The sequence below is a fragment of the Eleutherodactylus coqui genome, chromosome 1 (genome assembly GCF_035609145.1).
Source record: "Eleutherodactylus coqui strain aEleCoq1 chromosome 1, aEleCoq1.hap1, whole genome shotgun sequence".
Lineage (NCBI taxonomy): Eukaryota > Metazoa > Chordata > Amphibia > Anura > Eleutherodactylidae > Eleutherodactylus > Eleutherodactylus coqui.
This window is the reverse complement of record NC_089837.1, coordinates 251828746-251841215: the sequence shown is the minus strand read 5'-3', so window position 1 is coordinate 251841215 and position 12470 is coordinate 251828746. Positions and strand designations below refer to the sequence as shown.

General features: G+C 37.8%; 1 protein-coding gene across 1 annotated transcript in view; it reads left to right on the top strand.

Moving 5' to 3' along the window:
• GRIK2 (glutamate ionotropic receptor kainate type subunit 2) overlaps positions 1–12470 on the top strand; it is an 843071-nt gene that overhangs the window by 264993 nt on the left and 565608 nt on the right. The window contains exon 3 of the mRNA XM_066608100.1: positions 65–322. Coding sequence (XP_066464197.1) covers positions 65–322 — 258 coding nt within the window. The remainder of the gene's footprint in view (positions 1–64; positions 323–12470) is intronic.

The window sequence follows — 12470 nt, the reverse complement described above, 5'->3', positions numbered from 1 at the left end:
AAGCAAAATATATCTCAATGTTGCAAACAACCAACAGTTGTTTTTCCTTTTTTTCTTATTTCAGCTTGTGAACAGTTGTCTCTGGGAGTGGCAGCTATATTTGGACCATCACACAGTTCTTCAGCAAATGCAGTCCAGTCTATATGTAATGCTCTTGGGGTTCCACACATCCAAACTCGCTGGAAACATCAAGTTTCAGATAACAGGGATTCATTCTATGTCAGCTTATACCCAGACTTTTCCTCATTAAGTCGAGCAATTCTTGATTTAGTGCAGTTTTTCAAGTGGAAAACAGTTACTATCGCCTATGACGACAGTACGGGTAAGAGGAAACTTCTTAAAAACCATCCTAAATATTGCAATGCAAGTGATAAATAGATTCACTACAAGAGATAGATTTAACAAGCTAGTCTTTAAGCATTTTCTTTTAAACGAGTCTCATTTTAAAGATCTAAAACAGTCTGAAGAAACTATTGATTTAGTAAGATCACTCTTTTGACCTTCTGTCTGCGTAAACAACATAGCATTTTCCTCTCTGACCTTCCTAAATGTTAATCGAACCCAATTCGTGCCATTGGGACTCAAGACACCATGCTTTTTAACATGTTATCTCTTTTTATTAAAAGAGTCTTGAATTTAATTAGACAAGTTTCTGGATGCCTAGGATATTTGATTTCATTTTATTTGATGAAGTAGATCATGGTGATTGTCAGTTATTAATAATTTGCTCAGACTTTCCAGTTAGGTCTGGAATACAGTAGCATTTCTTTATGTAGGTGTCAATGTTTCCATGCTTAGCAGTGATTTGAATTCAATAGTTGTCATGCAATAGCTGTCTGGTTTCATCTATTTAATAGCATTACAGTTTTATCATAATACTGGAGCAGTATAAGTACCCCAATGACGTTTATTGTGTGAATGACCACCCTCGTGGTACATAATTGACACACAAATGTTATAACTTCAGCAGGCATAATGGCTCATGAAAAATTATAATTAAACTAACACTGAGTCTTGGTTTAATTATGCTGCGAGAAGAACAATATAACTTGGCAGAAATCAATTGATTTACTTCCTCCATTAGTAAAGGGCTAGGTGGCTCAAAGCATTCACAGTAAGGTTTGCTATGCATGTGCAGAAACCCTGTGATCTCTAATACTATATATCGTGCCTTGCAAACTTTGAAAATCCTACAATATGTTATGTACACCATGCACGTTAATTAGAAAGGAGTTATTGAGGTGGTCTCCAAAGTAAGCTACTTTGAGAATGTAGTATTCTTTGTCCACCCTAATCACAGCTCTACATAAATATTTACGACTGGGTTTCCAAGTGTTGTATGAGAAAATATCAGTCCCCCTTCCTAGAGTCTTAGAGCCTTTTTAAATGGGATGATAATGGTTCACATTTTTGCTGGATCGTCGAGAATCTGAAAAATGTTAGCATGAACAAGACAAAACAGTAATTCTGACATTGTTTTTCGAGGATCTTTTTTTAGAATGTTTATTGTGTGGGATAGGCAATGTGGTCATTATGATTGAAGTGATATTACTTATGAATAGAATTTTTTGCATACCATACCAAAATGCCTCGCATTCATGGGGAAATAATACATTGGCAAGCGTGATATTAGTCTGTGAAATATTGCACTCGCCTGTAGGAACATTAGCAATAGACTGACTGCCACATCTAAGGCCTAATTTGGAATAGCAATAAAGTGTAGAGGTGCGACATATATAGAAGATTTAAAAGAAATGTATATATGCAATACTTTTCTTGTAAAACATAGATTGAAAAAATAAAATGTGGAAGCATTCCTTTTTTTCCAAAAAATGTGTAAAATACAGTATTGCTGTAATTAAGATAAGAGTTTAAATTAATTTTCAAAGTAAAAACACAATAGCATTTTCATTTGTAGTGTTAATTATGTGTAATAATAATAAAAAATATAGCATTATTATAAAGAATCAGGACATATTTTCCCAGCCAAGGACATATCTCATATGACGTTGCTGTCTCTGCTACCAGGATTGCATGGTTTGTTTATCTTAGATTAGTGATAGTTCTTCCACCTATTTTCAACCCAATACTCTGATCATTTAGGCCCAGCCGCCTCATGATCACTTCCAGATAGAGGTTGAAAACAAAAGGAGAGAGGATGCATCCTTCTTTTGTGCCCTTTTTGATCTTAAACCATTCAGTATCCCCATACCTGGTTCTCATTGTGGCTTCTTGATTACTGTAGAGGGACTTGATCCCAAAGCTTATTATGCTCAATGCAGTCGAAAGCCTTGGTGTAATCAATGAAACATACATTATCATTTAATAACCCCTCTGTACCTCATTAAGTCATTTATTGACTCCACAACCAGCATTACAATTGGTGGTGACTTCTGGCTAGAGGAGCCAGGCGGAAACATGTGACTGCTGTGGCTAATCTGAGACCTCTGATAGCCATAGAGGTCATGTGTTTTCAACAAGCCCATCTACTAGGAAGTCACCAACGATACCAACTTTGATGAAGCACAAAATTGAATGAAGTTACCTGTGTTACCTGCGATACCAAGTTTATATAGACATGTTTATGTAGACATATAAACAATATAAACATGTTTTTAAACGAAAAATTTGAATCTGCATCATTGCATTTCAAGACCCATGAGATTTTTATTTTTCCAGCAACAGAGCTATGTAAGGGCTTATTTTTTATGGGAAGAGTTGTAGTTTTTATTGGAACCATTTTGAATTACATGTGACTTTTGGATTGCTTTTAATTACATTTTTTGGCAGGTAAACAAAACAAAAATATTAATTCTGGCATTACTTTTTTAAAATTACTGTTACGGCATGTTTACAAATGTAGCAATATCTACTATTCTTTTAGGTATTTTATCTTTTTAAGACTTGGTTTTGTTGAGTAAAATATGTTCTTTACTGGATTTTTTTTCTTTAAATTAAACGTTATTTTTTAGTCCCTGAGGGGGACTTGAATATGTGATTTTTTTGATTGCAAGGATAGTAGATGGCAAAACCTATGAAGTGCATTTACTAAGGCTATTAAACTATGTTGTAGGCAGGACCTAATATACTGAATTACATGGCAGACATGGAGGCTTTTTTCAGGCTACTGGCTGTCATGGGAACCCATTGGTACCTTGCAATTGCACTGCAGGGTGCTGATGGGTGACAGAAACAGCCCTCTCTCCCTTTCATGCTATAATTGCCACCTTAAAAACATGTATGTGCAGGTTTAAAGCCCATTAATGACGACTGTAAAAAGGCATATTTGTGGTCACCAAGAGGTGAATATATATATTTTTCTTATTTTGAAATCTGTTAGTGGAAAAAATATTACTATGATTAATCTTGTTATTTGTATAGCACCAACTTACTCCACAGCTCTTTCAAGTAATTTATTTATTACCCCTAACCAAGCTGGGTACTCATTTTACTGATCTCAGAAAGATGGAGGAATTGAACTCACAACCTTCAGGTCATGAGCAAGCGCTTAGGACTGCATTTCTGCTGCCTTAGCACGCTGCACCACACAAATTGCTGAGTTTAGTCATAAAAATATCAGCTTTCCAAATGAAGAACAATAGAAATTCACATTTCATAAAAACCTTCAGTAAAGTCAAATATTTTAAAACAGGCCAGGGACACATTCTTAAAATACCTTTAGACAAGCCTTGCTGTACAAACACTACTGCTGTTTTACTGCCTGTCTTTCTTCTTATCATATTATGGATTTTTAATGGATTAACTGAAAGAAGAAGTTTCATGTTCTCAAAATGACATCCATGCTCTTTATCCATACATTCTGCTTTTCACAGGAAGCAGGAAACTACTATTTGTGCATATTTTAATAAAAAAATATTTTTGAAGTTTCATTAAATAGCTTCATAGCATAGAGAAACTTGTTTCCTCTGGGAATCTAACACACTATACTTTGTAGCTGATTTTTGGCGGATAGTTTTATTCATAAGGATATAAATAAAACTATATGCTGAAAAAGAGCTTAACAATAGCATATGGAAACTGAACTTAAGTATTGAATGCAGAAAACTGCATTAGGAAAAAACTGAAGAAGATATACTGTATTTCCCTCCTTAATATGTCTTGATATTTTATTAAGTGCAATGGGATACTACTGGGACAAAGCTTAAAGCCTGTTTTAACCCCTTCCTGCTCCAGGGCGTAAGTTTACGTCCTGGCAGCGGTGTACTTCCCGTAACAGGGGTGTAAACTTATGTCCTGGGGATAGCGTAAGATCACTTATGATCTCGCGCTATCCGGAAGTGGGAGCCAGCTGTCAGTCATAGCCAGCCTCCCGCTGCAACAGCGGGGGTGCATCAGAGATGCACCCTCCACTGTTAACCCTTTCCCTGCCGCGATCTACATAGATCACGGCATAGGAAGGGTTCACATGGGAGCGCGCACCCTCAGTGAAGTTGCCGGGCTATCGCGATATAATTGCAAAGAACCCGTCTGGTTGCCATGGCAACTGGATGCCAGATACCTGTGTCCTATATTGTCAGAGACTGTGATCGCTGTATAAGCGATAAGGCATTGCAGGACAGTAGTCCTGCAATGCCTTATCACAGCAATCATTAGTGCTGTGCTGTAAGTCCCACAGAGGGACACAAATAGTGTAAAAAAATATAATAAAAATGTAAAAAAAAGAAAAATGTTAAATAAAATAGTAAAACAAGCCCTTTTTTGTGATTTTTCTCATATTAGCATAAAAAAGATTAAAAAAAAAACTAGAATCCCACATATTTGGGATTAAGTTGCACATGCTTTTGATTCGGCACAGAAAACAAGCATAAAAAAACCGCTAAAAAACGGAGGCAAAATGCTAATGTTTAGCATTTTGCCTCCCTAAAAACGCAATAAAAGTGATCAAAAAAGCTATATGTACCCCAAAATGCTACCAATAAAAACCACAGCTGATCTTGCAAAGAATACGCCCACACAGAGCTCTGTACATAGAAAAAAAAAAAGTTACAGGACTTTGAATGCAGCAATTTAGGGGAAAAAAGGTTTCCGAAAAAAGTGTTTTATTGCAGAAAATTGGAAAAACCTAAAAAAAATGTAAGAATTTTGGTATTGTTGTAATTGTACCGGCCTGGAGAAAAAATGGATTGTGTCATTTATGCTGCATGATTAAAACCAAAAATCTATGGCAGAATTGATCCGTTTTCTCTCACTTTTATCATAAAAATTACTAAAAGTTTTATTATATAGTCTATGTACCCAAAAATAGCACCATCAAAAACTACAGTTCGCCACGCAAAAAACAAGCCCTTATATGGACACGTTGATATAAAAGTAAAAAAGTTATGACTTTTGAAAAATGGAGATGAAAATCCGCCAAAAATCATTTTGTTCTTAAGGCCATGTCTTTAAGGGGTTAATATACATTATACTAAGTTTGGTGGCCATTGAAACAGAATATTCATTTGATCGACGAGAGCAGATTGAAAGAAGCAGTTTATAGCACAGGGAAATTTTATATCTATTGAAGGAATACTTCCAAAATATTTTAATTAATGCATTATAATATATAATATATAATTCCCTGAAAAACATGAAAAAAAGGTGATAAAAAATAAATAAATACTCATCTTTCTTCAGCTGCCAGGACTCAGCCGCTTCCAGCCAGCTCTTCTTTAAAATCCCCGACTGCTGAATGGGCTGTTTCTGATTGGCTGAGCACTGTGACCAATCAGAGGCAGCTCTCAGCTATTAAATGACAGCTGAGAGCTGCCTCTGATTGGTCCCTGCGCTCAGCCAATTAGAGGCAGCACTCACCCATTCATGAATTCAAATTTTTTTTTACACCAAAATTCTTGTTTTTTAGGGAAGAGCTTATATGTAAAGCTCTTCCCTGAAAAACAATTCAGGGGTGCTTGTAGACCATTGTCTTCAATGAAGCTGCTGGCAGCAGCTGCAGCTCCATTGAAGACTATGTGTGCACTCCCTATAGTGCACGTATGTCCCACCTGTAAAACACGGACATGTGAATACAGCATAGGGAATGCATTGGTTTTAATAGAAGCGTGTATTTGTACACGCGTATGCACGCACAAAAACACGCTCGTGTGAAGCCACCCTTAGTGACCGGCCTATAGTGTTTTTACGTCCTGCAGCTGCCAGACATGTATGGAAGGAGATCGCAGGGTGATCTCCCTCAATACAATGCGGGAGTTTCTTACAGCCAACACTTGGAGGCAACAGCTTTGATAAGCTGCGCGACTCATCTGACCTGTTAACCGTTTAAATGCCACTGTCAGTTCTGTCAACGGAATTTAAATCCCCCGAACATTGTACTTGATGAGATCACATGGAGCCATGTGAGTGTCATGGCAGATGGACGGCCTTCTGAATGGCCCCAGGGCTGTCTTATCAAAAATGCCTATCAAGCTATCCCCGTGGGGTGGCTTGATAGATTGCCTGCCCGCTAGCAGTATGATGTAATGCTATTGCATTACATCATACTGCAGAAGTGATCAAAGCATTGCAAGTTGTTGTTCCCTCTGGGAACTAAAAAGAAAGTAAACATAAGATCAATAAAGTTTTACTAACTTAAAAAAAGTAATAAAAGTTGCCATATTTGCCATATTTATAATGAAAGAATCTAAATAATAAAAGAAAAAATACATATTTTGTATCGCTGCGTCCGTGAAAGTCCACACTATCAAAGTAATGCATTATTTACCCCGCATGGTGAATGTCGTCAGAAAAAGTAGTAATGAATGCCAGAAATGCGCTTTTTGGTCACCCTGCCTCCAAGAAAAAATGCAATAAAAAGCGATCAAAAAGTCCTATGTATTCCAAAATGGTATCAATGCAAACTACAGGACGTTCTGCAAAAAATTTGCCCTTGCACAACTATGTTGATGAAGAAATAAAAAAGCTATTGCATGCAGAAGATGGTGGCAGAAAATATTTTTTTTTAAATTAGAGCATTTCCAAATAGTCGACATTCCTGCTTTGTGCTGGGATGCCAAACTGTGATTTGATAGCCAGAGCCACAGCTACCATGGTCATTTTCCTCTTCAGTTCTGATTGGTTTGTGAGAATTGTACCATTATCGCTGTTATTTGGTCAACTACCTATAATGGGCAGCTCTCTGTGACAGCCATTGTCATGCTTTTGTCAAAAACAAAAAGGCAAAGACATGGTGATAGTTTGATGCCATGATCTAAATAGCACTAAAGTGTTAGTATTTGACTATACATCATCCTATAGTTCAAACACATTCTCCCAATTTTCACTCCGAAGTAGGGTATCTTCCATAACTGCTTCTTGCTTTATAGATAAGCCTTCCTGTATTAATTTCTCATTTATCTCTATTTGAATTATTGTCCACTGCACTTTCAGGGGCCTAAGCAGCTTGAGTAAAGCATTTTCCTATGACCTGCAATGGATTACAGCTGTGCAGCTCATGGCGGACAAGCAGGAAACCGCTGCAGCAGCACCACCATTGGTGGCAAAAAAAAGTCTCCTACCTTACCCCCCAATGCAATATGTCAAAATTGAAATACAGAGCTATAGTTCTAATGTTTCCAAAAGGAATATGCTGTTGCAGGTGGTGGTGGTGGAACTGCTGCTGCTCTCCATCTCCTGTCAAGCTTTCTTCTCTCCCTCTAAAATAAAAGTTTTCGAAAGCACACAACACAGCTTTAGCTGTGCAGCTTTTTCTTGAGAAGGTCATTGTCTGGCAGTTCTGTCCATCTGATAGAATTTGCCCTTGATAAAATTTATGAAATTGCTTTTAGAACAACCAAAACACCTGCTGCCTCGCCTGGTGTAATTTTTGGTAACTCTAGTGCTTTTTCTTGGAGGAAGAGGCCCTTGCTTGAGTCTTGTATTCACCTGCTACAATTTGTCCTTGAAATATTTATGACATTGCTTTTAAAGCAAAACGAACACCTGCTGTCTTGTGCAGCATAATTTTTGGTGGCTCTACAGATTGTTTTCAGCTGGTGGAATTTGCCCTTGTAAAGTTTATGATGTTGCTTTTAAAACAAGAAGCACACCTGCTGCCTTGCATAGCGTAATTTTTTGTAGTTCCACAGCTAACCTGTGAAGCAGGCCCATTCTTGAGTGTTGTATTCAGTAGAAATTGTCCTTGTAAAATTTATGACATTGCTTTTAAAGCAAACAGCACACCTGTTGTATAGTGTAGTATTTTTTGGTAGTTCTCCAAATGTTCCTTGGAGCAGGTCCATGCTTAAGTGTTGTGTTCACCTGCTAGAAATTGTCATTGTTAAATTTAAGACATTTCTTTTAAAACAAGCAGCAGCTGTTTTCTTGCATACTGTGATTTTGGTACCCCTACAGCTTGTGTTAATCTGGTAGATTGTCCTTGTAAATGTCTTTGACATTGCTTTTAAAACAGGCAGCACACCTGATGTCTTGCATATTCTAAGTTTTGGTAGCTCTGCAGCTGTTCCTTGAAGCAAGTCTGTGCTGGAGTGTTGTGTTCATTTTGTAGAACTTTGTCCCTAGAAAATTTTTGATATTGCTTTTAAAGCAAGCAACATACCTGCTGTCTTGTATATAATAATTTTTGCTAGGTCTACAGCTGTTCTTTGGAGCAGGTCTGTGCTTGAGTATTGTGTTTACCCTGGAGAATTTGTTTTTTAAAAATTTATGATATTGATTTTAAAGCAAGCAGCATACTTGATGTCTTCTGTAATATAATTTTGGTAGCTCTACAGCTGTTTCTTGAAGCATGACCTTGCTTGAGTGTTCTGGTCACCTGGTAGAATTTCTTCTTTTAAAAATTATGACTTTTTTCTTTTTTAAAAAAAAATCACATCTATGGTCTTTCTTTTGATCTCAGAGATTCTATGTTAGTCTTTTTTTGTTTTCAGTGACACCCCTGTACTATGATTGACCCCCATACCACTGTACACAGTAAACCCCATATGTATGGTTGAATTCCTATGCAATTTGGGGATCTTTGGCTGCATTGGGGACCTTATGGAGGATTAATTACTGGATCCAACTTTTTCTCCTTTTGACTTTAATGGGTGTCAAAATCAGCTGTTTCACAATGATTTTAGTGGAATCAGCCAGATCCCATCACAAACCAAAGATTAGATTAATCGCTCATCACTACTCCAGACATATGAACACATACATTTTTTAACATATTAGTACAGTGTGTGAAATTACTTGTGAAATATTACAGTTAAAATAGGGGTAAAAAAATCAAATTTAATAATTAATAAAAGTTGCAAATTTTGTCAGCCTGCTTTTACCACATACATATAATATGTGGCAAAAGCTGCATCAGAATTACTTGAAGTTAGGGTACGTTCAGACGGGCGTATTTTCGCGCGTACATACGCGCGAAGAAAACCGCGCGTCTATTAAAACCATGTAGTTCCTATGAAGTGTTCATATGTCCGTGTTTTTACTGCGTGCGAACGCGCGCAGCAACGAAGAAAGATCATACGTGGCTGTTTGGTCCGTACTGCACTGCTCTTAACATTGGCTCCTATGGGACACGCAGCACGGGAGTCCGGTCGTGTGAACGACCCAATAGACAGCAATGTAGTTTTTTTTTTTTATGCCAAAGCAAAATGCTTTTGTGTGTTTCCCTTTGCATTAAGCACTCCATGTTGTGTTCCGGCAAAGGGGCCGTTAAAATCCAAACACTGGAAAAACAAAAAAAACCTGTGCATGTGATCACAATTACCAATAGTCTCTGTAGTGAGAAATGATTTTCAATAAACACTAGATGAGAAAAATAGAGAAAAACAACAGGGGTGAAAAACCACAACAAAACACATAAAAGCCAACTACAAAAAAAAGGTTTAGAATAGGGGAAAAAAAGGAGTATAAAGGAAGAAACGTAGTAATCAAAAGTTCGCTGGGGCGCCAAAGAAATCGTGTGGCTCACAACTATCAATACATAAAATACTGGTGCCGTGTATATTTGCTGGGATGCTGATACAGCTCAAGGTATGGAGTGCATCTATATGCGCTCCACGCAGCCAAAATCCAAATTTCGAACACGCGTATCTCAAGCACGGACCTTCGTTCGCGCATTTTTGCTGGCGCGTTCACACGCTCACATGTACGCGCGGATTAGCGCATTCGCATATGCTCATCTGAACGTACCCTTATTTTGTAAAATGTTCACATACTATTGATTTTCAGGATCTAGCTTGTTTCTTAAAGGGGTTGTCTCGCGGCGAAAGCGATTTTTTTTTTTTAAAATGGACCCCTGCATTATGCCCTGTGAAAAAGAAAGCATGTGTTAGTTTTTAAAAAGCACATTGCACTTACCTGCATCAGCGTTCTGCTGCTTCTTCATTCCTTCTTTTAAAGATGGCGCCGCTGGTCTTCTCCCACGGTGCACTGCGGGTCTTCCCATGGTGCACCGTGGAGTTTCTTCTTCTGTCTTCCGCGTTCCACTGCCGATACAGCCACCTCATTGGCTGATCGGCACCACGTGACAGAGGCGGAGCTACGATGACGACGCGGTGACCAGCTCTCCGGCACAAGCGGCCCCATTCACCAGGCAGGAGACCGCACAGCGCAAGCACGTCTAAAAACCCCAGAAGACAGCGAAATTAGACGGAGCCATGGCGACGGGGACGCTAGCAACGGAGCAGGTAAGTGAATAACTTCTGTATGGCTCATATTTAATGCACGATGTACATTACAAAGTGCATTAATATGGCCATACAGAAGTACTTAACCCCACTTGCTGCCGCGAGACAACCCCTTTAAGGCCAAAACAGCTTTTGAATTTAAGGCATTAAAAGTGATAGTGTGCATAGAACTAGGGGTTGTTTTAGACTGGAGAAGTCTGGTTTTTGTGGCATTAAGCTTTAAGAAATATTAAATTATATAATTGTTTTGTTTATTGTTTAACTTGCTGACTAAGGGAACTGAGTCTAGTGAACATAAAAGCTCATGAAAACTGTCCCACTGTTAGTGGCTGCAACTTCTTCTGGTATTCTTTATCTTCTGTACATTATGAAGATTGTAAGGGTGTGCACCAAGGGCCACTTAATGGAATACTCCTTGCTGTAAGTACCCCTCTCACAAACAAACCTCTTTAGGGAAGAAATGCATTCAATGCACCATGCTGTCCTTACAATTACTGAAACAATAGAATTTACAATATGTAACTATTGTAATTTTTATACATATTATTTACATTTATTGCTTCCCATTTGTTTTCATAAGAAAATTAATTTTTCAACTTACTGCTTCAATACAAATTTCTTGACATATTACTTACATTTATTAGTTTGGCAATTGTTTGTATAAAGGTAATCTTTAATTGAAACTTGGCTGTATTTTTTCTTTATGATAGTGTAGAACATTAGAGTCTTAATAATAAATTATAGACAATTATTCCACATAATGTGCATTCCAAGTAATAAACAAGTTTTCAGAGTCATCCCATTCATCGTTAAAATTTGTAATAAGCATGTGTTGTTCTGTTTTTACAATGCTTGAGTCATATAAATGTCTAGATTTGTTGAAATGTAATCTACATCATTAACAAGAAATATTGACCAATGCTTCTGAGTGAAAAGTTATTTAGTTGGTTTATTATTGAAAAATGTAACTTCTCTTCCTGTTGGTACTTTACAAAGTGTTTCTAGAATTCCATTGAAAAGTGACTAACAACTATTTACAACCAAGTAGGGGCATTACTAGGCTCTTGCAAGATTAGGAGCACAAACACTCCCCTCCCAAAAAAAGAATAAAGCAATTTATGTAGTTATCATATAACATTACTATTGTTAGGGGCAAAGCAAAAATGTTACCAACAATAACACCATACAGGGACTACCACATCATGACCACTACATGTGACCACCAAATTTTTGCAAAATAAATGCACTATATAGAGCCCCTTATTTTACCTCATGCAGTGACCATATAGCAGTATATACCAGTTCTACACAGGTATTCTGCTGATTGTATATATGATTATAGTTAGAGTTGAGCAAACATACTCTGCCGAGCTTGATGCTCGTTCGAGTATTAGCATACTCGATGGTGCTTGATACTTGAACGAGCATCAAGCCGTGTTCAACCCCACCCCAGTTCTTGGCTCCTCCCCGCTGTGTCTGTTTTGGCCCCACCGCGATGCAGTGCGCCTCAATGGCAATTTTTTTGTCTGGCATGCAGGGGAGAAAGAGAGAGAGAGAGAGAGAAAGAGACAAACCTAAAAAAAAAAAAGCTTGGCACCCAGCTTCCCACATACAAAAATGCTCGAGTCTCCCATTGTAGTCAATCGGGTTCGTTACTCGAGTAGAGTTCTCGAATATTACGAAAAGCTCGACTCGAATAACGCGGACCCGAGCATTTGGGTGCTCGCTCATCTCTAATTACAGTACAGATCTATACTGTTACCCCTTGTAAGATGATAATGTTCCTTAAATGGCTCTTCAAAACGGAATGCTCTAATGCACCTCTTCTAAAGC